Genomic DNA, 22,783 nt, shown 5'->3' with positions numbered 1-22,783 from the left:
CCAACTCAGACCAGAAGGCGCACAAGACCCCATGACTCTTCCATCCTCTGTGTTCAATATGCCTCTGCCGGAAAGAATACAGCCCCACCTAATTGGATGTGCTGGCCTGTGTGGACAGTGTTGAAGTCCCGCTAAGCTTCCCAAACGTTATCTATATAAATGACCCCTAAACCTCTCCACTTGGGAGCACCAACTTCCATTCTTTGGAATCTGTGTACCCAGGTGGCCTTTCTCAAGCATTGTGTGCAAATAAACTACATTTAACCATATTCCATACTTCCTGATCTTTTAAGGTTGACAGGAGCCACCAGCACCCTCCCGTAGCCTCATCGTCACCCTAGACAAGCTGACTGCAGGCTTGGCTCAGAGGTCAGCTCTGCTGGACACAGGAAGGGACCCAGGACACCCATGGGCAGGCAGAGGCTGGGTCTGATGTGCAGCCGCAGGGCCAGTGGAAAAGGGCTGCCTCATGAGGAACTGTTTTCTCCCCACTTCCCTTCTGAGGTCCTGGGATGAGCCTTGAGCAGATGCCCCCATTCCACCAGCCTTCCCTCCTGGCCTCCCCGTCTCACACCCAGTTCTCTTCCTCCTGCCCGGGTCCCAGACGCCGAAGGCTCTGCTGCCTGCAGAGGGCAGGGGAGGTGTCTGGGGCTTTGGGGGCCATAAGGATGGCCCAGATGCCGGCCCTTCCCTGGGTGGGAGAGCCACCTGCCCACCTTTCCCCAAGGCTACTGCCCAGGCTCTCCCTTGACTGGCAGCCTCCTCCCAGACACAACCGGGCCACGTGGTCCTCTCTCTTAAGGGGGTGGCTGAAGCCCGGGTCTTGCACACGTGGTGCTGCAGTTCCCCTGGGGTCCCTGAGGGAAGCCGGGGACTCTGTGGACTCCATGGCAGGGAGCCCTGCACTTGGACGCCGTGCCATCCTTATAGCCATCTGAAGGGCAGGAAGGCCTGGCCAGACTGGGGATGGTGAGAAATCTGGACTTGAAGGTGGTGGCGGCAGCTGCTGTCACCTCTTCATTGTAGATGGGGGCTGAGCTCAGTGGGCAGGGGCCGCTGAAGTCACATGGCTAGGGAGAGGGGACGCTAGAACTAAGTCCAAATCTGTGGGACCAGGAGCTGGGTTCATCCTCCTGTGACCCTGACTCTTGGTGAGGAGACACCCTGAACTGGGCAGGGTGGCAACCATGACAAGCATGGGGAGGTGGCAGGTCCCCAGGCTCACTTGCTCCTTTGCATAGAGGGGCCTCTGGCCTGTGGACAGGGGCACCCTCCCAAGGCTCAGCCCTGCCACCTGCAACACACTTTACCCAGGATAAGTAAGTCACACTGCCCATTTTTCAGGGCAATAAATTTTAATGAAGAGTTGTATTTTCCCCTGCAAGACCCAGAGTGAAGGCTGTCTCTTCAGCGACAGGGTTCACCGCAGCTCAGGCTCACTTCCATCATGAGCTGTCTCATGAGGACTCTCACAAACCTCTCTCTCTCTCTCTCTACCCTGCCCTCCACCGGTTCCAAAAATGAAGCCGCCAGCTCTCACCATACCTTGCTGTTGAACTGAATGACAGACATTATTCAAAACCCCCACCCTAAGGCTCAAGATGAGGGGAGCAGGACAGAGTTCGGGGCAGCTTCTAAGAGGGAGGAGCCCCGGCTGGGAGGCCTTAGAGGATTCTTGTGTGACGGGGGAAATACCGGGTGTCTCTGAGGCCCCTTGTGGGTGCTGAATGCTCTGGCTTCCCCAGGGCTCAGCCCAGCCCCCGCTCTGCGGGACCCTGGGGCCAGGGTCTCCCTCTGGCAAGTGGTCCCAGGCCTTCTGACCACCACCTTTGCCAGTGGCCTCATCACAGTTTATTCCTAAAACCAGAGTCTGCTCCTCACTGGCCCTAAAGCCTCAACCTCCAGCACCCCTCCCGTGCCCCGTGACCCCTTCAGCCTACACACGAGCTTTCTGTTTGTGGCGGGGTCCCTGCCCCTCACAGAAGGGCACCAATGAGGGTCACTTATGTAAGAGCAGGGCTGTGTCCACAGCTTGCAAAGGACAGAAGTTGAAAAAAACTGCTTTATTGCAGCTCAACAATTAAGTAAATAAACAGCCTTTCTGTTTATGGAACTCAATCATGGTGTTTAATTAATTGAATTGTCCTCTCCAACACATCTGCAGGGGTCATCGGCATGCTATGGGCTCCTCTTTCATTCGTATTCATGTTCTGCTTCTTGGGTGATACCCTGAGTCACAACTAAGAGATGGGGGCAGCCCAGAGAAGGCTGAGGTGGGGTCTCTGCACTGCTGTTCGGGACAGGCATGTGTCCCCTTACTCTCAAGGCTTCCTTGGAAGCTGACCGCACGCAGTGAGGCTGTGCCTTTCCTCAACTGTCCTTGGGGACCCTCCATGGGGCACCAGGGCCAGCGCTGCAGGTGCCTTGGAGCTGGCGGGTGCCCAGAATGGGGAAGGAGGCAGTAGTGGGATGGGAGAGGCCTGACGGAGGGGATGCTCCTGGCCTGATCCTTGCGCTGACATTGGTGCAGAGCGAGAAACCAGGAAAGGCCTGGGTGGTCCCCTGTGCTCATGGGGTGGTGGGCAGAGACCCCCTTACTTGTGACTTGAGAGGGAGCCCCTGGCTTTCTGAGCATGTGAGTGTGTGCCCATTTCCACGAGGGGCTCCGTCTGCAGTCCGTGTGTGTGCTGCTCATGTGCTCGTGTGTGGGAGCGTACATGCACACATTCACTGTGGCAATGCACACATGCACTGTGGCAATGCATACATGCACATGCATGTGCCAGAAGCTAGAGGGACAGAGGTTCCCCTGCCCAGCCAGCCCTGCTGACCAGGAGCCTGCAGCCACCTGCCTCAGTCTTCTCCAGGAATGACCCAGGGCCATTTTCCTCCAGACCCTTGAGGCGACACAGACTACTCCCGCTCTGTGGAAAGGAAGCTTGAACCCTGGCAGCTCCTTTCTTTGTGCTGGTTGAGTCAACCCATCTGCCTGTCCGACCATCCACCCATCCCCCATCAGTCCATCTACCCATCCCCCATCAGTCCATCCACCCATCTGCCTGTGCGTTCAACACCATACGCCTGTCCATCTGGCACCCTGGCCCTTACTGGCTGGCCTGCTGTGACTCTCATCCACACCTGCAGCCCCACCAATCTGCTCCCCCTCTCAGGGACCCTGCCCTCCACCTCTAAAGTGGGGATGCTGGACAAGGCGGATATGAAGTCAGGGGGAGACTGGTTGAGAGCAAATCTCAGAAGTTCAGAGATTCCCCCTAGACAAGGCCCAGCCTGGGAGACCCTCACCCTTGATCTCTACTTGGCTTGGGCCCTTCCACAGTGGGTGCTCCATAGATACTCCCGGATGTGATCCTAACAGACCCACCCTGGCTGCTCGCCACCTGCCTTGGCTGGGCCCTGGGCTGGATCCCCCACTGTTATGTGGCTGCCACGCTGCCCAGCCCCGGTTCGCAGCCCTTAAGTGCCTCCTCCCACGATCGGCAATGCCGAGCCCCTTCTGCCTTGTGCCGTGATAAAGGGCTCACGGGGGTTTCTTATTGACTGAATTTTATTTGCTGACATTAAATGGTGCAGTGGGCTGGTGGGCCTGGCTTCCTGGTTCATAAATGGGATCAAAATGTCACTGTGATTCCGTTAAAACCTTTAAAAAGGATGGCTGTGTCAGTCAGATCTAGTTTGTAAACCTACTCCAGCTGCTGTGGGTCTCCTGGGGCCAAGAGGCCCACCCTGTCCTCCCTTTTCTCCGCTGGTGCTGGCCCTCCCTCCCCACATCTCCTGCTCCACCATGAGCGTCCGGCTGAGCCAGTGTTGAAGCTGTAGACATAAATCTACAGGCCGTTTGAGTATTGAAAACCAAGCAGTGCTGAGTGGAAGAAGTCTGTCTGTCCATCCACCCATACCCATGTCTGTCCATCCACCCATCCGCCTGTCCATCCAGCACCAATACGCCTGTCTGTCCATCCACCCATCTGTCTGTTCCTCTGGCACCCATCCCCCTGTCCGTCCATCCATCTATCCCCCTGTCAGTCCATAAACCCATCTGCCTGTCCATCCATCCACCTATCTGCCTGTCTGTCTATCCATCCATCCCCCTGTCCGACCATCCACCTATCTGCCTGTCCATCCATCCACCTATTCCCCTGTCAGTCCATCCACCCATCCCCGTGTCCATCCATCCACCCATCCCCCTGTCCATACAGCACCCATATGCCTGTCTGTCCATCCACCCATCTGCCTGTTCATCTGGCACCCATCCCCCTGTCCGTCCATCCACCTATTCCCCTGTCAGTCCATAAACCCATCTGCCTGTCCGTCCATCCACTCATCTGCCTGTCTATCCATCCATCCCCCTGTCTGACCATCCACTCATCTGCCTGTCCATCCATCCACCCATCCCCCTGTCCGTCCATCCACCCATCTGCCTGTCTGTCTATCCATCCATCCCCCTGTCCGTCCATCCACCCATCTGCCTGTCTGTCTATCCATCCATCCCCCTGTCCGTCCATCCACCCATCTGCCTGTCTGTCTATCCATCCATCCCCCTGTCCGACCATCCACCCATCTGCCTGTCCATCCATCCACCCATCCCCCTGTCAGTCCATCCACTCATCTGCCTGTCCATCCATCCACCCATCCCCCTGTCCGACCATCCACCTATCCCCCGTCAGTCCATGCACCCATCTGCCTGTCTGTTCAGCACCCATATGCTTGTACATCTGGCACCCTGGCCCTTACTGGCTGGCCTGCTGTGACTGCTCCCTCCTGGACCTACTGGGCCAGGTCTCCCCACTCCACAGGAAGTGGGGCCAGGCCTCTCCCTGGTGACCTCAGTACCAGAGTTCACAATGTGCTCTTTGTCAGTCTCCCCCTGACTTCATACCCGCCTTGCCCGGCATCCCCACTTTACAGGTGGAGGACAGGGTCCCTGAGAGGGGCAGCAGATTGGTGGGGCTGCAGGTGTGAATGACCCTTGGAGCGGGCCAACTGAGATCCTGGCTCCTCCAGTAGTGTGTGGAGCCCTCCTCTCCTGCTGTCTGGATTTGGACTCTGCTGCCTGGGGTCCAGGCTGAGCGGGGCTCCTGCACCCTTCTTCAGGGCAGCCTGTGACAGAGGGTCTTCTCACCCCATTCCAGAGGGGGGCTGAGGCCTGGAGGAGCGGGTCCTGTGTTTGCTCTCCTGGGCACCCATTTTGGAGGTGGGCAGTTCTGCTTCCTAACTCGCACTCATGGTCCACCCACTGCCTCCCGAGTGCCACGAGGGCCGCCGCAAGACTGAGCCCCGGAAAGTCTCTGAGGTGGAGAAAAAGCTGTGGGGCTTCAGGGTGGGCTCAGGGTCTTTCAGTTACGAAGCCACTGCCCAGGGCCTCAGCCACATGGCCACTGGGGTCATGGCCACCACAGGACCCTTCCTGTGAAGGAACTCACCTCCCCAGACAGCCTGGACGTTTCCAGGGTCAGCGTTCTCTCCCGGCACCTCCTTGGTCTGCATGGACGTTTCCCGCGTCAGCGTTCTCTCCTGGCACTCCCTTGGTCCCCACGGACATTTTCAGGGTCAGCGTTCTCTCCCGGCACCCCCTTGATCCACAGGGACGTTTCCAGGGTCAGCATTCTCTCCCAGCACCCCCTTGGTCCCCACGGACGTTTCCAGGGTCAGCGTTCTCTCCCGGCACCCCCTTGGTCCCCACGGACGTTTCCAGGGTCAGCGTTCTCTCCCGGCACCCCCTTGGTCCCCACGGACGTTTCCAGGGTCAGCGTTCTCTCCCGGCACCCCCTTGGTCCCCACGGACGTTTCCAGGGTCAGCGTTCTCTCCCGGCACCCCCTTGGTCCCCACGGACGTTTCCAGGGTCAGCGTTCTCTCCCGGCACCCCCTTGGTCCCCACGGACGTTTCCAGGGTCAGCGTTCTCTCCCGGCACCCCCTTGGTCCCCACGGACGTTTCCAGGGTCAGCGTTCTCTCCCGGCACCCCCTTGGTCCCCACGGACGTTTCCAGGGTCAGCGTTCTCTCCCGGCACCCCCTTGGTCCCCGTGGACGTTTCCAGGGTCAGCGTTCTCTCCCGGCAGCCCCCTAGTCCCCACGGCCTCCAGGCTTCTCACTGTCTCCCTCCAGCTCACAGCAACCACCCACAAGGGCGCATGGGGGAAGGGTGGCAGGGGGAGGTTCTGCCCCATGCACTGTTGCCCCCCACACCTGGAAAGGGCTCCCCAAAGGTGCCCATCCCAGGACGTCCTCCCACTGTTGTTGGCACGTCAGGGGCTCTATGCTGCTCTGTGCTGACGCACAGCCCCAAACACAAAGCCCTCCTTCCACTGAGGAGGGTCTGGGTACCTGGGAGGTGAGTCAGCCTGGGGTGGTGAGTAAGTGGCCTGCGTCATGCTTCGCTAGCTGCTGGCACCTGCAGAGGAGCTGCTGTAGGAGGGCAGGGAGGGAACAAGCCCAGCCCCTCTGAGCCGAGCTGGGACTTCTCTGCTGCACAGCCAGCTGGAGGAGTTGGGCTCGGCTGGGGCCCTGGTGAGCAGGGGATTTGATATGTGTGTGTGTGTGTGTGTGTGTGTGTGTGTGTGTGTGTGTGCGCGCGCCCCACAGGCCTCAGACAGAGGGAGCTGGAGCCCAGAGCCAGGAAGATGATGAGAAGGGTTTCAGGCTCTACTGGGTGCTGGGCCACGGGTCCCCAGTTCTCCTGCAGCCTCCTTCCCCTCCACACTGTCCCTGCCTAATTGTGCCTCCCATCCTCTGGAGCGCTGGTCGCCCCAGCACCTCCTCCCAGTCAGTGCTGTCCACGACCGGCAGCGGGGACAGGTAGTTACACCCCAGGAACAGAGAGGAGCAGGGCCTTGCCCAAGGTCACACAGCATGCACCTCTAGGATGCTGGGTCTCTGCTGTGGACAAAGTCAGACTCCTGGTGGGGCACGGTGGCTCACACCTGTAATCCCAGCACTTTGGGAAAACAAGGCAGGCAGATCACTTGAGGTCAGGAGTTCAAGACCAGCCTGGCCGACATGATGAAACCCTGTCTCTACTAAAAATACAAAAATTAGCCAGGTGTGGTGGCGGGTGCCTGTAATCCCAGCTACTTGGGAGGCTGAGGCAGGAGAATTGCTTGAATCCAGGAGACAGAGGTTGCAGTGAGCCAAGATCACACCACTGCACCCCAGCCTGGGCAATAGAGTGAAACTCTAGCTCAAGAAAAAAAAAAAAAAAAAAATCAGACTCTTCTGCCCAAGGTGGAGGAGCAGAGTCCTGTCCTGTCCCCCACTGCCTAGGTGGGGAGACCAAGGCTGATGCTTGCAGTCAGTCCTGGCCTCCCGACACATGGTTCCTGTGCCCGCCGGAGCCTAGGGCAGAGCTGCCTCCCTCCCCACTCTCCTCTGGCCTGTGGGTACCAGGGATGTTGGGAGGGCGTCTTGGTCCGTTTGTGCCCTAACGACAAATTCCTGGGGCTGGGTAATTTCTAAAGAGCAGAGATTTGTTTCTCAAAGCTCTGGAGGCAGGAAGTCCAAGGTCTGGGCACCAGGTCTGGTCACGGGAGGGACTTCCTGCTGCGCCCTTCCATGGCAGAAGGCAGAGGGCAGGGCAGGGGCGCTGTGTGGAGCCTCGTAAGGGCCTTGGGCCCACAGGAGAGCAGCCTCATGGACTCATCACCTCTCAATCCTGTCATGGTGGTAACACTTGGGTTTTGGAGGGGTCACATTTGCACCTTAGCAGATGTGGAGAGGGCAAGGCCAGGTGGTGGGCTGTGGGGTGTCCCCACAACAGCCCCTTTCGCAGGGGACTCGGGACACTCCAGGGACCCCTGGCTTCACTCTGGGTGATGCTGTGCCGGTGTGTCCCGCTCTCTGGCCCCTTGGTGGAGGGGTTGCTGGGCAGTGCCCTGGCCCTCGAATCTGGCTGGTGCCTACCCTACCTGAGAAATTTCATGCCCCAAAAGTCCACACCTGGCACAGTAGGTTGGAGCTCAGGGACCACCACAGGCCTCCAACTCCAGACGCCCTTGTGGAGTGGCCTCTGCCTGGATGGCTCTTCCCGGTCAAAGAGCAGGCTGGAGCCACGGACCCTGGGAGGAGCCGGCCTGGGGCTGCCACAGGTATCCGACAGCATCAGTGGGTACAAATGCCCATCATGTCAGTGTCTCCTGGGACTGCCAGGGGCTGCCAGGAACTGGGCCCCGGGATGCCAGCCTCTGCACACACTCCCTCTCTGGCAGTCTGGCTATCCCCTTCTGGCCCCACTGCCCTAGGCATACTGCTCAGCACCTCGAGCCCCTGTGTCAGCAGCAGGGCCAGGGATTAACCCTGGGGGAGCAGCTGTGGCCCAGACTGCCCAGGGCTGGGCGGGAGCTGGGTAGGGGATGTGCCCGTGGACAGGAGTTGACCTTCTAGCTGTGGGCCAGCCCCGGGCAGCCAGTGGACCAGTGGGAGGCAGAGGCCAGAGGGTGGGAGGCCATGGCGGCTCCCGGTGTCTGAGATCACTGGCTGCTGCTTAGGCAGAGGCTGGACGGCCAGGTGGGACTGTCGCCTCCTTGGTCACAGCCCCTCCCAGGATAGCCTCTCAGCTGGAGGCAGGGCTGTGCTGCCGGGTGTGGACCCCGCGGATGGGTGACTGGCACAGACCCCCTTCCACACAGACCCGGGCTTGCTGTGTTTTCTCTCGGGGGAGGAAACAGTGCCCTCTGCCGGACTCTTCAGGGATTGCAGGTGCCCCCGACCCAGAAAGCAGCTTCCTCCCGGATCAGCCCAGAAGCAGGACAGCCAGGGGCCAGGCAGGCGTGGATCTGGGCAGTGAAGGCGTGTGTGAGCCACAGGCACTGTATGACCTATGGGATGGCAGCAGAGCCAGGATCAGAGGATCCCAGAGGGCCTCTGGAAGGCAGAGTGCAGTGACTCTGCAGGAAGGTGAGATGCAAATTTCAGAGGAAAGGAGGGACGTGGAGGAAGCAAGGAAGCCCCTGGCAGGGGCTGGGGTGGGGCCTGGGGCCTCTGTGGCAGGGGCTGGAGTGGGGCCTGGGGCCTGTAGCAAGGGATACCTGGCAGGGGCTGGGGTGGGGCCTGGGGCCTCTGTGGCAGGAGCTGGGGTGGGGCCTGGGGCAGCAAGGGGCCAGCAGGGCTGGGGGAGCCGCATTTCCTTGGGGCTCCCAAAGGCCCCAGTTTCACTGGGACGGGGGCCTGGGTCCAACTCCTGGGGAGGTGGGTTCTTGGGGAGAGCCCAGGAAATGCAGGGAAGGGCAGGCGTTAGAGGTTGTGCCACAGGACGGGCTAGGTGGACAGGGGCCTGGTGCCGGGCAGGGGCTCCCTGAGGCCTCATGGGGGACAGGGAGGAGGGCCTGTGCAGCCTGCTTTCTTCCTCCTCGCCTTTCTGTCCTTGTTCCCAGGGACAGCTCAGAAAAGCTCGCCTCTCCTTCCAGACCTCCAATGGCCCCCCTCCCATACCTTCTGCTGTCCCCTCCCATGGCCACCCCAGGTCCCTGTCATTGCCCAGAACACTCCACCCTCAAATCTTCCCACTTTCCTCTGGCTCCCCCCTTCCCCCAGGGAGACCTCGGTGCCCAAGCACGGACTCCTCGGTGTCAACGGGAAAGTTGTTCCTTCCTGGGCTCGCACCAGGCTGGTTCCTCGGGGGCTGGAGTGCCAGGCACAGGGCAGGCAGTGTGTTTCCTACATGACGTGCAGGATGAATGGAGGCCATGGCTGCAGGGACAGATGCTGGGAGGGCACACCTGAGGGCCTGTAGCAAGTGTGGAACGTGGACATGTATGGGCCAACAGAGGCTCGAAGACCAGAGCTGGAGCCTAATAACTGATGCTTCTTTCTGGCAGCTTGGACAGGAGGACCAGACCCGGCCCTGGCTCCTACTCTACTCCAACCCCAGGCACGCACTGAGCCCTGGCCCCGTCCCCTGTGGACCGTATGGAGGGTGAGACCACGGGATGGGTGTCCGCAGGTGTGTGCTTTGCTCTTAACCCAGAGAAGCCAAGAGCTGTCTTCCTGCCTCCTCCCCCTCAGTGACTCAGTGCCATCCCCGGCCACACTCCTCTCCTCTCGCCCCCATCACAGCTCCACATTGACTGAGGGTGCAGGTCCTCTGGGTGACAGGCAGCAGTCCTGGGGGTGGACGGGGGAGCTGACTCATTGTAGTGGGAGGAGAGGTGTCACAGCTGAAGTCCCCCAAGTTTGGACCCCCAGCCTGTCCAGGTGGCTCCTGGGAGAGCACCCAGGGCTACACCTTCTCAGCAGTGGGGGAGTCCCCTGGGCACCAGAACAAAGACTCCTTTACTCCAGGCTCCACCCTCAGAGGCCATGGGTTCCTGGGCTTTGGTCTGTCTCAGTCACCAGCTAGTACTAGTGGCCTCTTTACTACAGGGGTCAGGAGGCTGTCCTGAGACATGGCAAGAGGGACTGGCAGGGTATTGGGAGGTCCCAGGGTGGGATGGCCCCAGAATGCCCTGCTGGTGGTTGCCCTCAGGGGATGCAAACTTCTGCCTTGCCCTGTATCCATTCAGACAGCCCCTGCATCAAGGGGCCCTGTGGGGACACTGGCTGAACCTAGGGACTGGGACCTTGCAGAGAAGAGGCACAGATCTTCCCTCTCCCAGCAGTTACTGGAGCTGGGCCGTGGTTCTGGATGGGGCAGGGTCCTGGTGTTGAAGGGGGAGGGGCCAAGATGCTGGATGGGGCGGGGCCATGGTGCTGGATGGGGACGGGGCCATGGTGCTGGATGGGGACGGGGCCATGGTGCTGGATGGGGTGGCCCCTCTCCCGGCAACCTCAGCAGCAGCCTCCTCCTTCCAGTGCCCTCTAGGATGCCGTCCCCCGACACGGCACCATGGTGCTACCTCCTCCGGCATCACGATTCTGCCTCACCAGCACCACAGCCTTGCCTCCAGGGCCATGGCCCCAGACAGTGGCCACTGCCTCACTGGCTGTGAGTGTGCGCGGGGCCTCCTTCATCACACTCAGAGAAGAGGGACCCTGGGCTTCACCGGATGAAACTGGTAAGGGGTGGGGTGGGCAGACCACCAGAGAGCGGTGACCCTCACTGTACCTCATTCCTGCGGTGCCCCCCGACAAGCCTCTGAGGGAAGGCCCCATCCTTGCCATTTTCCGTGAGGAGCCTGAGTGAGCAAAGGGCGGAGGCGACCCTGACCCCAGAGCGAGATGGCTGTGTCTCCCCGCCCTCCCTGCACTCCCCTTTCGCTTGCAGTTCCCTGGGGCATTTGCCCTGGGGCCACCAGGGGAGAGGGGTCCGGCCCTCAGACTGTCCAGAAACACCTGGAGGGGTGGGCCCCTGCCACCTGCCCCTTGCCCACACAGCGCAGGGCTGTTGCCTGCGCACCTGACAGCTCCAGAGCTCCCGCGGCCCTGGACGAGCTCTGTCCAAGGTGCTGAAGGAGAAGCGCTGAGCCCTAGGTGGTTTTGCTGCTCACTGATGTCCCCGCAAGGGCCAGGAAGGGTCAGGAACGACTTGGGTCTGAGGAAGTCGACCTGGGCCCCCCGGGGAGCTGTCGTGTGTGTGTGTCCCAGTCGACAACGAGTGAGGAACTGAGGCCTCTGCCAGACGCTGTGTGACTAAGCTTAGAAGCAGACGCCTCCTCAGTGGAACCCTCAGATGACCCAGCCCAGCTGGCACCTCCACTGTAGCTCAGAGCCACCCTGAGCTGAGCCCCTTATGAGTTCCTGATTAAAGAAACCAAGAGAGAGTACAAACGGTTCCTGCTGTCTGGCACTCCGCGGTTCTGGGAAATTTGTTGCACTGACTGGCATGGGATTGGGTAAGCCGCCCTCCACCTCCAGGGGCATTCACTCAGTGGTTTCATGCCCCAGAGCCCCCAGTGAGGCCAACTGAAACTGGCTTCTGGCTACGAACAAAGCCTTGCCCAGCTCTTTCCTCTTACAGTCCTGCTTCTTTTGAGAGACTCCCTTAGCAAAGCTCTTGAACAAAAGGCCTCATTGTATGCTCTCCTTCCAGGGAGTCTGACCTGAGACAGTGGCTGTTCTCAGCAGGGTTGACCATCGCTCTGCAGGATCCTGGGTGATGAGAGTGGTCTCCCTCTGGAGTCTGCCTCTGAAATGGTGCTGAGAGATGATTCCTCGTGGGTCTCTCATGTTTCTGCACATGGCCAAGTTTGTTCTGCTCAGGGCTGGACCCAGCACTCCCCTCGCAGGAATGGAAGTGGGGTGGGGGTGGGGGGTGAGTAGAATCAAGCCATCGAGCCAGGTCCTGAGCAGAATAAACATGGTCAACATGGTTGAAGACCCAGGCCCTCCACCCTTGTTCTGCCGGAGCAAGAGGTGGGCTTTCCTTGAGAGGAGGCTGGGAGAGCGAGTCTGGGGAGAGGTGGAGAAGGGGACTTGCCTCCCAACTGGGATCACAGCTGGAATCAAGGGCCCTGGGTCCCTGCTCTCACCAGGCTGGGAGCACCGACGCCAGCAGAGGGTGGGAGTCCAGGGTGCTAGAGGCACTGGAAGGAGGCTACAGTTGATGGAACTCCTTCGGGGCACGCACCTAGACTCCAGTCTTCTTCTCTGTGAGGTGGCTGACAGGTCCCTGCCCAGATCTCCCCTCCCTGGTGTCCCAGTTCTCAGGGTGTTTGTGCCTCCCTGAGGATGAGCCATCCCTGGACCCCTGCAACTCTCAGCACTTCTTATCTCTGGCAAAGGCCACCTGCAAGCAAACCAGAAACTCCTCAACGTCAGGGTGTGATGAATCACCTATGGACTTCCCCGGTGCCCCCGTCACCAAAGGAAGTCTCCAATAAAGTATTGTTGAACAAAAAAAGAAATCAACATGAGGGCTCCTTGCTAAGCAAACTGGGAGTGAGCAAGGAATCCGACTCACTAGCTGAGGGTGTGTCAGGGGAGCTTGACTCCCTGGGACCTCACACCTTAGAGTCATCCCATCTCTGATCCCAGGGATGTATTCCTTCAGGAGCCTTTTGACCCTTGCCTGGACAGAGTGGAAAGGGACAGAGTCTTCCAGGCTTGCACAGCTGCCCACTGGCCCATCACCTCCCCATCCACTCCTCAGGAGCCGCTCAGGTTTTGTCCTGAGACAATGGTGTTGTAATGAAGGTCATGAGAATGACAGTGGTAATAGTGGTGATAATCATGATAGTGGTGGTGAACTCATGAGGATGATGGTGATGATGATTGTGATGGTGATGCTGCTGCTGCTAATAATGGTGTTGATATCGCTATCAGTGATAGTGATAGTAATGATGGTGATGATGACAGTGATAGTGATGATGATGGTGATAATGGTGATGATGATGATAGTGGTGGTAGTGCTGATGGTGATGGTGATGATAGTAATGGTGATAGTTATGTTGGTGAAGAAGATGATATTATCCATCATAGTGTTAATGATGAGGTGGTGATGGTGATGATGATAATGATGATGATGATGGTTGTGATGGTGAAGACAACGATTATATTATTATCTATCATGGTGTTGATGATGATGATGGTGATGGTGATGGTGGTGATGATGATGGTGATATGATGAAGATTATGATGGTGATGGTGATGATGATGATGGTGATAGTGATAATGGTGAAGATAATGATGGTCATGGTGGTGATAATGATGGTGATGGTGGTGATGATGATATCATTATCAATAATAATGATAGTAATGATTATGATAATGGTGATGCTGATGCTCATATGACGGTAATAGTTATGATGGTGAAGACAATGATATCATTATCTGAGATAGTAATGACGATGGTGAGAGTAATGACAGTAATAACCATCATGGTGATGTCAAAGGTGATAGGTTGGGGGTGGTAATGAGGGCATTTGTGTCAGTGTTGGAATTGGTGGAGGTGGTAACATTTGGTTTTGGTGGAGGCAATGAGGGTGTTGGCCAGGTGGGTGTTATGGGTGATAATGATGGTAGTGACGATTGACCGTCAGGCTCTGAGGCCACAAGTGGACTGATAGCTCTTCCTAAAACTGGCTTACCTGACTGTCCACAGATTTAGACCATGCCTTCTTCAAGTCCCTATCCCTGTTGTAGGCTGGCAGGGGACATTCCCTTTAGTTTCTGAAAGGCTGCCTTCCATGGAGGCTGTGGAATGGACTCAGGCCCCTCCCTATCAGCCCAGAAAGAGAGACCAGGGCTGAGGGCCGGTATGACCCCTTGCCAAGGCAGTTTTCATCTCTTCGGCCTCCTGTAGGCATTTGTGGGAGAGAGAGTGTTGTTTTCTCCAGAGCCAGGATGGAGTGAAGATGACAACCCCACTCCTGAATGTTCCACTTGTCCTCAGATTGTACCCTGGGCAGGTGACATGGCTTAATGTTCCCAGTATTCATTGAAGAGACCTGAGGCCAGAGAGGGAAAGTGATCAGGTTGAGCTCAAAGCTGAGTCCCTGCTCCTGAGACCTCCCTTCCCCAGGGACCTCTCTGTCTGGGGAAAACCCACCTTGTGTGTCAGGCTCTTCCCTAATTGAGGAGTCACACTCCTGGATTCTGTGCCCACTTCTGCCCCCTCCTCTCTGGGAGCCCCTCCCTGCCTCAGCAGGTTCACCTGTAAGGGGGAGGGAGTTCGATGCCTGTACAGTGCTTCTGCACGATGCCTTTTCTTGGCGGGTCCAGCCAAACCCGAAGAAAGGCGGGTGGGAGAGAAGGAGAGAGCGGGAGAAGGAGTCAGAAAAAAGTCTAATGAGTCATTGGTTCAGCTGGGAGGTGGCTTGGGCTTCCAAGCAGTTAGTCGCAGAGAACGAGATTCTGTGCCAGTCTCCAGCAGGACAGCATCTGCCCCTCCCATTGATGAATAAAGCCATGCAGTAATGTCCCTTGGCACTGTCCGTAAGCATGCCACTCTGCTGACTAATTCTTTTTAATTAGAAACAAGAAGGGCAAAAAGCGTTGTCCTTGGGAAGCTTGACAAGTGTGGGTTTCAGAGACTGAGCTGCTGCTGCCCACCACTGCTCCTGGACTCTTGGGTTCCCTCACCATCCTGGAAGTAGAGCTTAGCCAGGGCTAAGTCTCAGATTCAGGCTGGGTGGTTCTGGGTCCCCCTAACTTGGCAAGAGGCTCAGCAAAGCAGCCTGGGAGTGGAGCAGCTGCTGTTCTCACCCCTGGTGAGGTAGATGGGTATGACACCTGCACCTGCCCCCCAGCACGCTCACTGAGTATCCCCTGTTGGGGCTGGGCCAGGTGCTGGTCATTCAGGCATGAGCAGGGCATGGTCTATGCCCTCAAGGTGCTCCAGGGCTGGTGGCACAATGAGCATTCAGGGGTGCCCCAGGTCTGTTGGAGCCCAGGGCAGGAAATGTGTCTCAGAGTCAGAGGGCATCCTCCATGCAGGAACTTGGAGCTGGCCCTTGGTGGACACATGAGGAGCCTCAGGAACAGGCATGGTCTACAGCACCCTTGAAGTGTTCCTCATGGCTCCCATAACCTCCTGCCACTCTGCCTGTGCCATGTGCCTGTCCTGGGCTGGGGGAAGCTTGAGGGCTGTGGAGTTTTCTCAACAGGAGACCCAGCCCAGGGCCAGTGCAAACCCACACCCAGTGATAATCATTGTAATAACAGTCGAACAGTGATGTGGAGCAAGTGCTTTGTGTGTCAGGTTCTGCCCGACCTAATCCTTGCTGTCCGCCTGCCAGGTGGGCGCTGTCACCACTGCGATGATTACTGCAGCACAGGCGGGTTCTTGATTGTTGCTCAGCAACTTCGCACTGAGAGGATTGAGAGTCAGATGTCAGAACACAAAATGGGTATTTCAGCAAACACTTTGAAATTCATCAGACCCCTCAGCGCTGGTAGCCACAGAAAGAGAAACTTCTGTCTTTAGTGACAGCTTGTTTGAAGAAACAGGGGCTAGAAGCAAGTTTCCTCCAAGGCCAAGCTTGAAAAGCCTTCACTGTGGCAGGGTCCTCCACACCCAGCTCTGGGTGCAGGAGCTGCTCGCCAGCTGGGGTTTCATCTGATCTTTGAAATGAAGTGGAATCTCTCAGAGGCTTGGTGACAGCACACCATCATACTGATCGCTGGCTCAACCAAGCCATCCCATGAGTCATGCTCTCCTGGGAGACCCTCCACATGGCTGGGTGAGGAGATGGGGCTGCAGGGACTCACAGCCTAACCCACTGCCTCTGGAAGGCTAGGCAGCCAATATGTGATTTTCAGGGATTCCCTATTACAGGAAACAAGGTCTGAATTGGGATATCCTGTCCTTTCTGTGCCTTAGGAAAGTGGATCGAAAAACTTGCCCACAGACACATAGTCAATAATGACCATGACCGGAATCTGAACCCAATACTGTCTCCCTCAAAACCTTACCTTCATCAGTAAAATCCATTGTCAGCCAGAAAGCAACCTGGAGTTGGGGTGCTCATATAATGAAGGTGGTGGCAGTGAGGGGGAAGTGGCAAGCACTGTGGTGTGGTGATGGTGACTGAGATGTAGATGATGGGAATAAGAGTGAGTAGTGGTGACAGTGGGGGGTCATGGTTATGGGGTGGTAACAGTGGGAGGTCATGGTTATGAGGTGGTGACAGTGGGAGGTCACGGTTATGAGGTGGTGACAGTGGGGGGGTCACGGTTATGAGGTGTGAGAGTGGGGGGTCATGGTTATGAGATGGTGACAGTGGGAGGCCATGGTTATGAGATGGTGACAGTGGGGGGGTCACGGTTATGAGGTGTGAGAGTGGGGGGTCATGGTTATGAGATGGTGACAGTGAGAGGTCATGGTTATGAGATGGTGACAGTGGGGGGGTCACAGTTATGAGGTGTGACAGTGGGAGGTCATGGTTATGAAGTGGTGACAGTGGGAGGTCATGGTTATCAAGTGGTGACAGGGGGAGATCATGGTTATGAGGTGGTGACAGTGGGAGGTCATGGTTATGAGGTGTGAGAGTGGGGGGTCATGGTTATCAGGTGGTGAGAGTGGGGGTCATGGTTATGAGGTGGTGACAGTCGGAGGTCATGGCTCTGAGGTGGTGACAGTGGGGGGTCATGGTTATGAGGTGGTGACAGTGGGAGGTCATGGTTATGAGGTGGTGACAGTGGGAGATCATGGTTATCAGGTGGTGAGAGTGGGAGGTCACGGTTATGAGGTGGTGACAGTGGGGGGTCACGGTTATGAGGTGTGAGAGTGGGGGCTCACGGTTATGAGGTGGTGAGAGTGGGGGCTCACGGTTATGAGGTGGTGACAGTGGGAGGTCATGGTTATGAGGTGGTGACAGTAGGAGGTCATGGTTATCAGGTGTGAGAGTGGGAGGTCATGGTTATGGGGTGGTGACAGTGGGAGGTCATGGTTATGAGGTGGTGACAGTGGGAGGTCATGGTTATCAGATGTGAGAGTGGGAGGTCATGGTTATGGGGTGGTGACAGTGGGAGGTCATGGTTATAAGGTGGTGACAGTAGGAAGTCATGATTATCAGGTGTGAGAATGGGAGGTCATGGTTATGGGGTGGTGACAGTGGGAGGTCATGGCTATGAGGTGGTGACAGTGGGAGGTTATGGTTATCAGGTGTGAGAATGGGAGGTCATGGTTATGAGGTGGTGATAGTGGGAGATCATGGTTATGGGGTAGTGACAGTGGGAGGTCATGGTTATGAGGTGGTGACAGTGGGACGTCATGGTTATGAGGTGGTGAGAGTGGGAGGTTATGGTTATGGGGTGGTGACAGTGGGAGGTCATGGTTATCAGGTGTGAGATTGAGAGGTCATGGTCATGGGGTGGTAAGAGTGGGAGGTCGTGGTTATGAGGTGGTGACAGTAGGAGGTCATGGTTATCAGGTGGTGAGAGTGGGGGGTCATGGTTATGAAGCACTGATAGTGGAAGGTCACAGTTATGAAGGTGGTGACAGTGGGAGGTCATGTTTATGGTGTGGGGACCGTGGGAGGTCACAGTTATGGGGGTGACAGTGGGAGATCAGGGTTATGGGTTTATGGCGGTGGACACAGTGGTGATGGAAATCATTGGTGGTGCTGGCTGTGACAGTTGCATTGATGGAGAGTTGAAGTGGTGGTTTTGCTGGTGGTGGTAGGACTGCCTGGGGTAGTGGTGGAGAGAATGAGGTTGGTAGAGGTGGAGATGATGATACAAAGTTTACAGGTAAGATGGTGGGTGTGGTGGGGCTGTAATGGAGTTCCTGGGTGGAAATGTTGGGGACAAGAATGAAGGTAGGGTGGTGCTCATGGTTTGGGGTAGTGTGGAGAGTATGGTTATGATGGCTGTGGTGGAAGGGGCTGTGGTGGGGTGGTGGTGATGGGAGGCCATGGTGATGATGGTAGTTGGGATGGTGGTGATGGCAATTAAGATGATAATGGTGGTGATAGTGCCAGGAGGCCACGTTGTTGATGGCAGTTGAGGGGATGATGGTGGTGGTAGCAGTGATAGTTGTGGTGGGAGAGTTGGTGGTTTGGATGGTGATGATGCAGGTGATGACTGGCAGTGGGGTGGGATGAAGTGGTTGGGACAATAATTATGGCAACTCATAAATGGGACATTCAGGTCCGAGCCTGAGCCACTCGGGGGAGAGCAGTAGACCCTGGTGAGCACGCCTCTGGGTGAGAAAGGCATCTAGGGTCTGGCCCGCCCCTCCCATGGCCAGTCGCAGGGCTCCTGGGAGATTCACGGCTCCTGGAGCAGCTCCTGCTTATGAAAATTGGGCGACAGTGCACTCTCCAGTGGCTACACGCACACCTTAGCCTTCCGCCTCTGGCAAGGGTGGGCTCCTAGGGCTCCTGCGGCTGGACTGGGGGCCCTGGGCTCTCCGTGTCCCCATCCTGTGCTCTGGGGGACAGGCAATGCCTGGGCGCTGAGAAGCCGCTTGTCTGCCCCAGTTGCCCATCTCACTTCCTTCTCTCTGTCAGTCTGTGGGTCTCTGTCCCGCATATGGAAAACCTGATTTCCCAGGGCCGAGCTTAGTGTCTAGGGGAGCCTGACCTCCACCCTGAGGGTCTCCAGATCTCCCAGGCCTGCACAGACCCTGGAACGGGGCATCTCAGATCTGAGGGAGACCGTGGGTGGCAGGCAGGCCCTGAGGAACGCCTCAGGGATCTAGGAAGAAGGAGCTCCCTGGGATGAGGGGTGGGGCTGTCAGGGTAGGGGGAGGCCTGGGTGGAAACGAAGACACTCAGGTGCTTGTTCTCAGCTCCCCCAGGCAGGGAGGACAGGAGGAGGGCTGAGGCTTTAGTCCTGGAGGTTTTGGAAAGGAAAGGGGCACATTCAGGTGGGGTTCAGTCTCCAGGAGTGGGTCTGGGGCCTGCAGAGGCTGCTGGGGGGTGTGGAGAGGCCCACATTTCTGGAGCTCAGTGGGGCATGCTTGTGGGGTGGGGTGCAGATCCAAGGGTGAAGCTGGAGGAGTATGCACCCCTCTGGCCCTGTGCCTTCTCCCTGACCGCCAGCTCTGGGGACAGGGTGTCTGTGGCAGTGAGACAACTGCCCCCATATTGGCCCTCACCTGCTCCCCCTCTCCTCTTGGGGTCCATAGTCTATGGACACAGCCTCCATCTGGACGCCCTGAAAGGGCCTGGCCTCCCCTCTCCACTCCTCTTTCTGGGGTGAGGAGCACGGCCACTGTCCTTAGGGAGGGCCAAGGGCTGGAGCCAGAGAGGGACAGAAAGGGTTAGAGACCGACAGAGGGGGACAGAGTGGGACAGAGAGGCATGACAAAGACGAGGCAGGGGCAGGGAGAGACGGGGGCGGGTGGGGGGGTGGGTAGATAGAGAGATGGAGAGACAGGGACCACTGAAAGGGAGTCAGGGATGGCTGGAGACCGCGTGAGGCGGGGCACAGCCAGCAGGTGGCGTGCAGGCCTCAAAGGCGTCCGCTCAGCCCCGGACCCGGGACAGAGGGAGGGCTGGCAGGACCCGGCCCAGGAGAACAGCCTGAGCTACCAGAGTCCGGGGAGCCTGAGGACGGCCTGGGGTCCCAGAGCCCTTCCTGCAGACACCTGCATATGGGTCCAGGCTTGCCAGCTGTGAGCAGAGCAGCCCCTGCCCGGCTCAGTGCCCTGACACAGCCTGAACTCACAACCCACCTTCCTCTGCTGCCCCTGGGGCACCTTGCTCTTCTCTTGGGCAGGCCACACCCTCAGGTGCTGCCCCTCCACTGGGGATCTGACTTGGCCCAGGAAGCAATAAATGCATTTTTAGAGGACTCTGCGACATTGGAGTTTCATAGCCCCTGGAGTGGGGAGCAGAGGGCAGGCTTGGTGCACCCCGTCCTCTGTGATCTCAGCAATTCCTGACCCTTCGGGGCCTCAGAGTTCACTGGCCTGGGAGAGGGAAAAAAGGAGAGGAGAAGGCCCCTCCCCATCCCCTTTCTGGGGACAATGAGAGAAGCCCAGTGGCCAGGGCAGGTGCTGACCCCAGCCTGACCTTCCCTGACCCACCCACCAACAGGCTGCTCAGAGGCTCAGCGCCAGCGTGCAGTGATCAGGTGGTGTCAGAGAGATGGATGCGCTTCTGCCAGCCGCCTCTCCACCACTGGGCTCCCCCGGCCCGCCCAGGGCTCTGCAGCCCCCTCAGCCTGCCATGCCCTCCCAGGATCCAGGTCTGCCACCGGATGCACCTTAGGACCAAGATGCAACAGAGGGACATGGGCTCACGTGGGAGCAAGACGCACCGGCCCTGGTCCTGCCCTCGCAGACCGCCCAGGCTTCTCACCAGCTGAGCCTCCCCAGCTGGCTGACCCATGGTCAGCTCAGAGGGGCTCCTGAGGACCCCGGCCTGGCTCTTGGGAGCAGCAGATGGCAGCAGGCTGAGGACTGGCGGCCTCAGGGCCAGGAGAGCCTGGGTACAAATCACACCTCGGTCATTCACTATGACCCGGGTTACCTGGCACACCCCTTGCCATCTCTGTGCCTCAGTTTCCTCATCTGTAAAGTGGGGTGACACCGATCGCCCTCCCAGCTGTTCTGAGACTCAGCAAGATGGCCGGTGCACAGCAGGGCCCTCCTTTTCTCACCACAGGACCTCTGCTGCCACCTGCTTTTCCAGAAACACACAGCACAGTGGGCTCCCCACCCCCACCCTGGGACCAGGAAGGAGACCCTGGTAGGAGGGACCAGTGGCATAATGGCTGGGGTCCAGCACAAAATGAAAACAGAGGCCCTTTGTCCAAAAATGAATCAAAATTACACAGTGCTAAACCCAGCACAGTCCTGAGCTCAGGGACCAGCGTGACCACCCAAGCCGCCAGCCCTGTGTCCCAACACACTCCTCACTGCTGAGCCTCACGAGTGAGCTGGGGGTGCCCAGGGCAGATGTGGGCACCCATGGTGTCTGGGGACGTGGTGCTGGGACCTGCCGAGAAGGAGGCTCTGCCCTCTGGGTCTCAGCATCTCCCTCATCTCCCAGGGTAGGCAAGACCATGCAGAGAAGCCGACCCCACTCCCAGAACCTGCTGGTGCTCAGTAGGCAACGACTGTCCCCATCTGTGAGCCCCAAGCCATGTCCACCGCAGAGCCGGCTCGCTCCGCCTCGTGACGGGTCCCTGGGAATTTGTGGGAGCCTGAAGGGCCACTGGGCAGGGCCGGGACCTCTTGGGAGAGGGGTGTCTCCCCCCACCCTCTGTTGCTGCACCCCTCCTATGCGGCCATGTTCTCGTGGGGCCCAGTGCCCGGGAGCAGGGGATGGTGATGCCAAATTCCGGGAGCCTAGCAGCCTGCGGTGTCATACCGGAGCCAAGGCAGGGCTGTGTGACTCTTGGCCCCTGACCTCCCAGCCGGGGGCCCAGGTCATCCACTCCTGGTAGGGCTGGGGCTGGGCAGGGGTCCCTTCAGGCCAGCACCTCAGAGAGCAGGCGGGCGGGCAGGTGGCGCAGAGCCTGCATGCGTGAGGAGCTCCTGGCGGCGTCACAGCCGCGCTATTCTCAGTCTCTCTCCTTTTATGGCTCCGGAAGTGAGCTGGGGATGCTGGCAGCCTGGCTGGCACCGGGGAGAGATGTAAATGGAGATGCAGAGAACAGCAGGAAAGCGCAGCCATCAGGGTGGGGGCAGCGTGCCGTCTTGGACGCCACCCCCTCCCTGGCACGGGCATCCTGAACCCCCAGCTCTGGGGGTGTCCGGCCTGGCCAGCTGGCAGTGAATCCTTCGTCCTGATTTTGGGGCAGCCACCCTCGGGGTTCCTGCAGCACAATCTGGGCCAGGTGGGCGTCCAGGGAGGTGTGGGGTGGGCACACAGCCTGGCTGGGGACCCAGTGTGGGGGAGCGCCAGGCTCCAATCCCCCCAGGCCGGACTCCAGTGGCTCCTGGCAAGTCCTCCTCATGTTCCCCCCCGGCTCCATGCTGGCAACCCGACACAAGGGGCCGCCAGCTCCCACTCGGCCCTGGCCCCCTAAACAGCCCTGAAACCCAGAAAAGCCACTGCCCACCTGCCTGCCCCTCTCTGCGCCCACTGTCCTCCCTTCTCCCTCCTCCCCACCAGCTCCAGGTGGGCATCCTGGCCAAGGTGAGACAGGCCCCGGACTTATCCTTCCCTCATCTCCCCTGCCTGCAGGCTATGCCCTCTTTGGAAAGAACTCAGATGGCCCCCCAGCTCCTCCTTGACTCCCCACACCACCCTCTTCACAAAGGCCCTTCCTCACCTACCCACTGCTGGCCTCACACACCTCGGGGGTCAGAGCACCTTCAATGGAGACAGAACCATGTTCCATGTGCCCAGGGCAAGCTCAGGGCACATGCCAGTAGGTGTGCAAGAGAAGGATACCCTGGCCCATCCACTCACACACACACACACACACACTCATACACTTACACACATGCACACACACACACAGAGACATGCAGGAAGACTCCATTTGTGCTCCGGG

General features: G+C 58.4%; 1 protein-coding gene and 1 long non-coding RNA gene across 2 annotated transcripts in view; one reads left to right on the top strand and one right to left on the bottom strand.

Moving 5' to 3' along the window:
- PSCA (prostate stem cell antigen) overlaps window positions 1–5,982 on the bottom strand; it is a 46,730-nt gene extending 40,748 nt beyond the window's left edge. Inside the window, exon 1 of the mRNA XM_073999568.1 lies at window positions 5,442–5,982. Coding sequence (XP_073855669.1) covers window positions 5,442–5,505 — 64 coding nt within the window. The 5' untranslated portion in view covers window positions 5,506–5,982. The remainder of the gene's footprint in view (window positions 1–5,441) is intronic.
- Window positions 5,983–8,751: 2,769 nt separating this feature from the next.
- LOC107130733 (uncharacterized) lies at window positions 8,752–11,716 on the top strand. The gene is made up of 3 exons (XR_001493248.4): window positions 8,752–8,908; window positions 9,829–9,953; window positions 10,802–11,716. It is a non-coding gene; the product is annotated as an uncharacterized lncRNA (long non-coding RNA).
- The last annotated feature ends 11,067 nt before the right edge of the window (window positions 11,717–22,783 follow it).

The sequence above is a fragment of the Macaca fascicularis genome, chromosome 8 (genome assembly GCF_037993035.2).
Source record: "Macaca fascicularis isolate 582-1 chromosome 8, T2T-MFA8v1.1".
NCBI classification, from domain to species: Eukaryota; Metazoa; Chordata; class Mammalia; order Primates; family Cercopithecidae; genus Macaca; species Macaca fascicularis.
The sequence above is the reverse complement of the archived record's forward strand: the minus strand, read 5'-3'. Positions and strand labels throughout refer to the sequence as shown.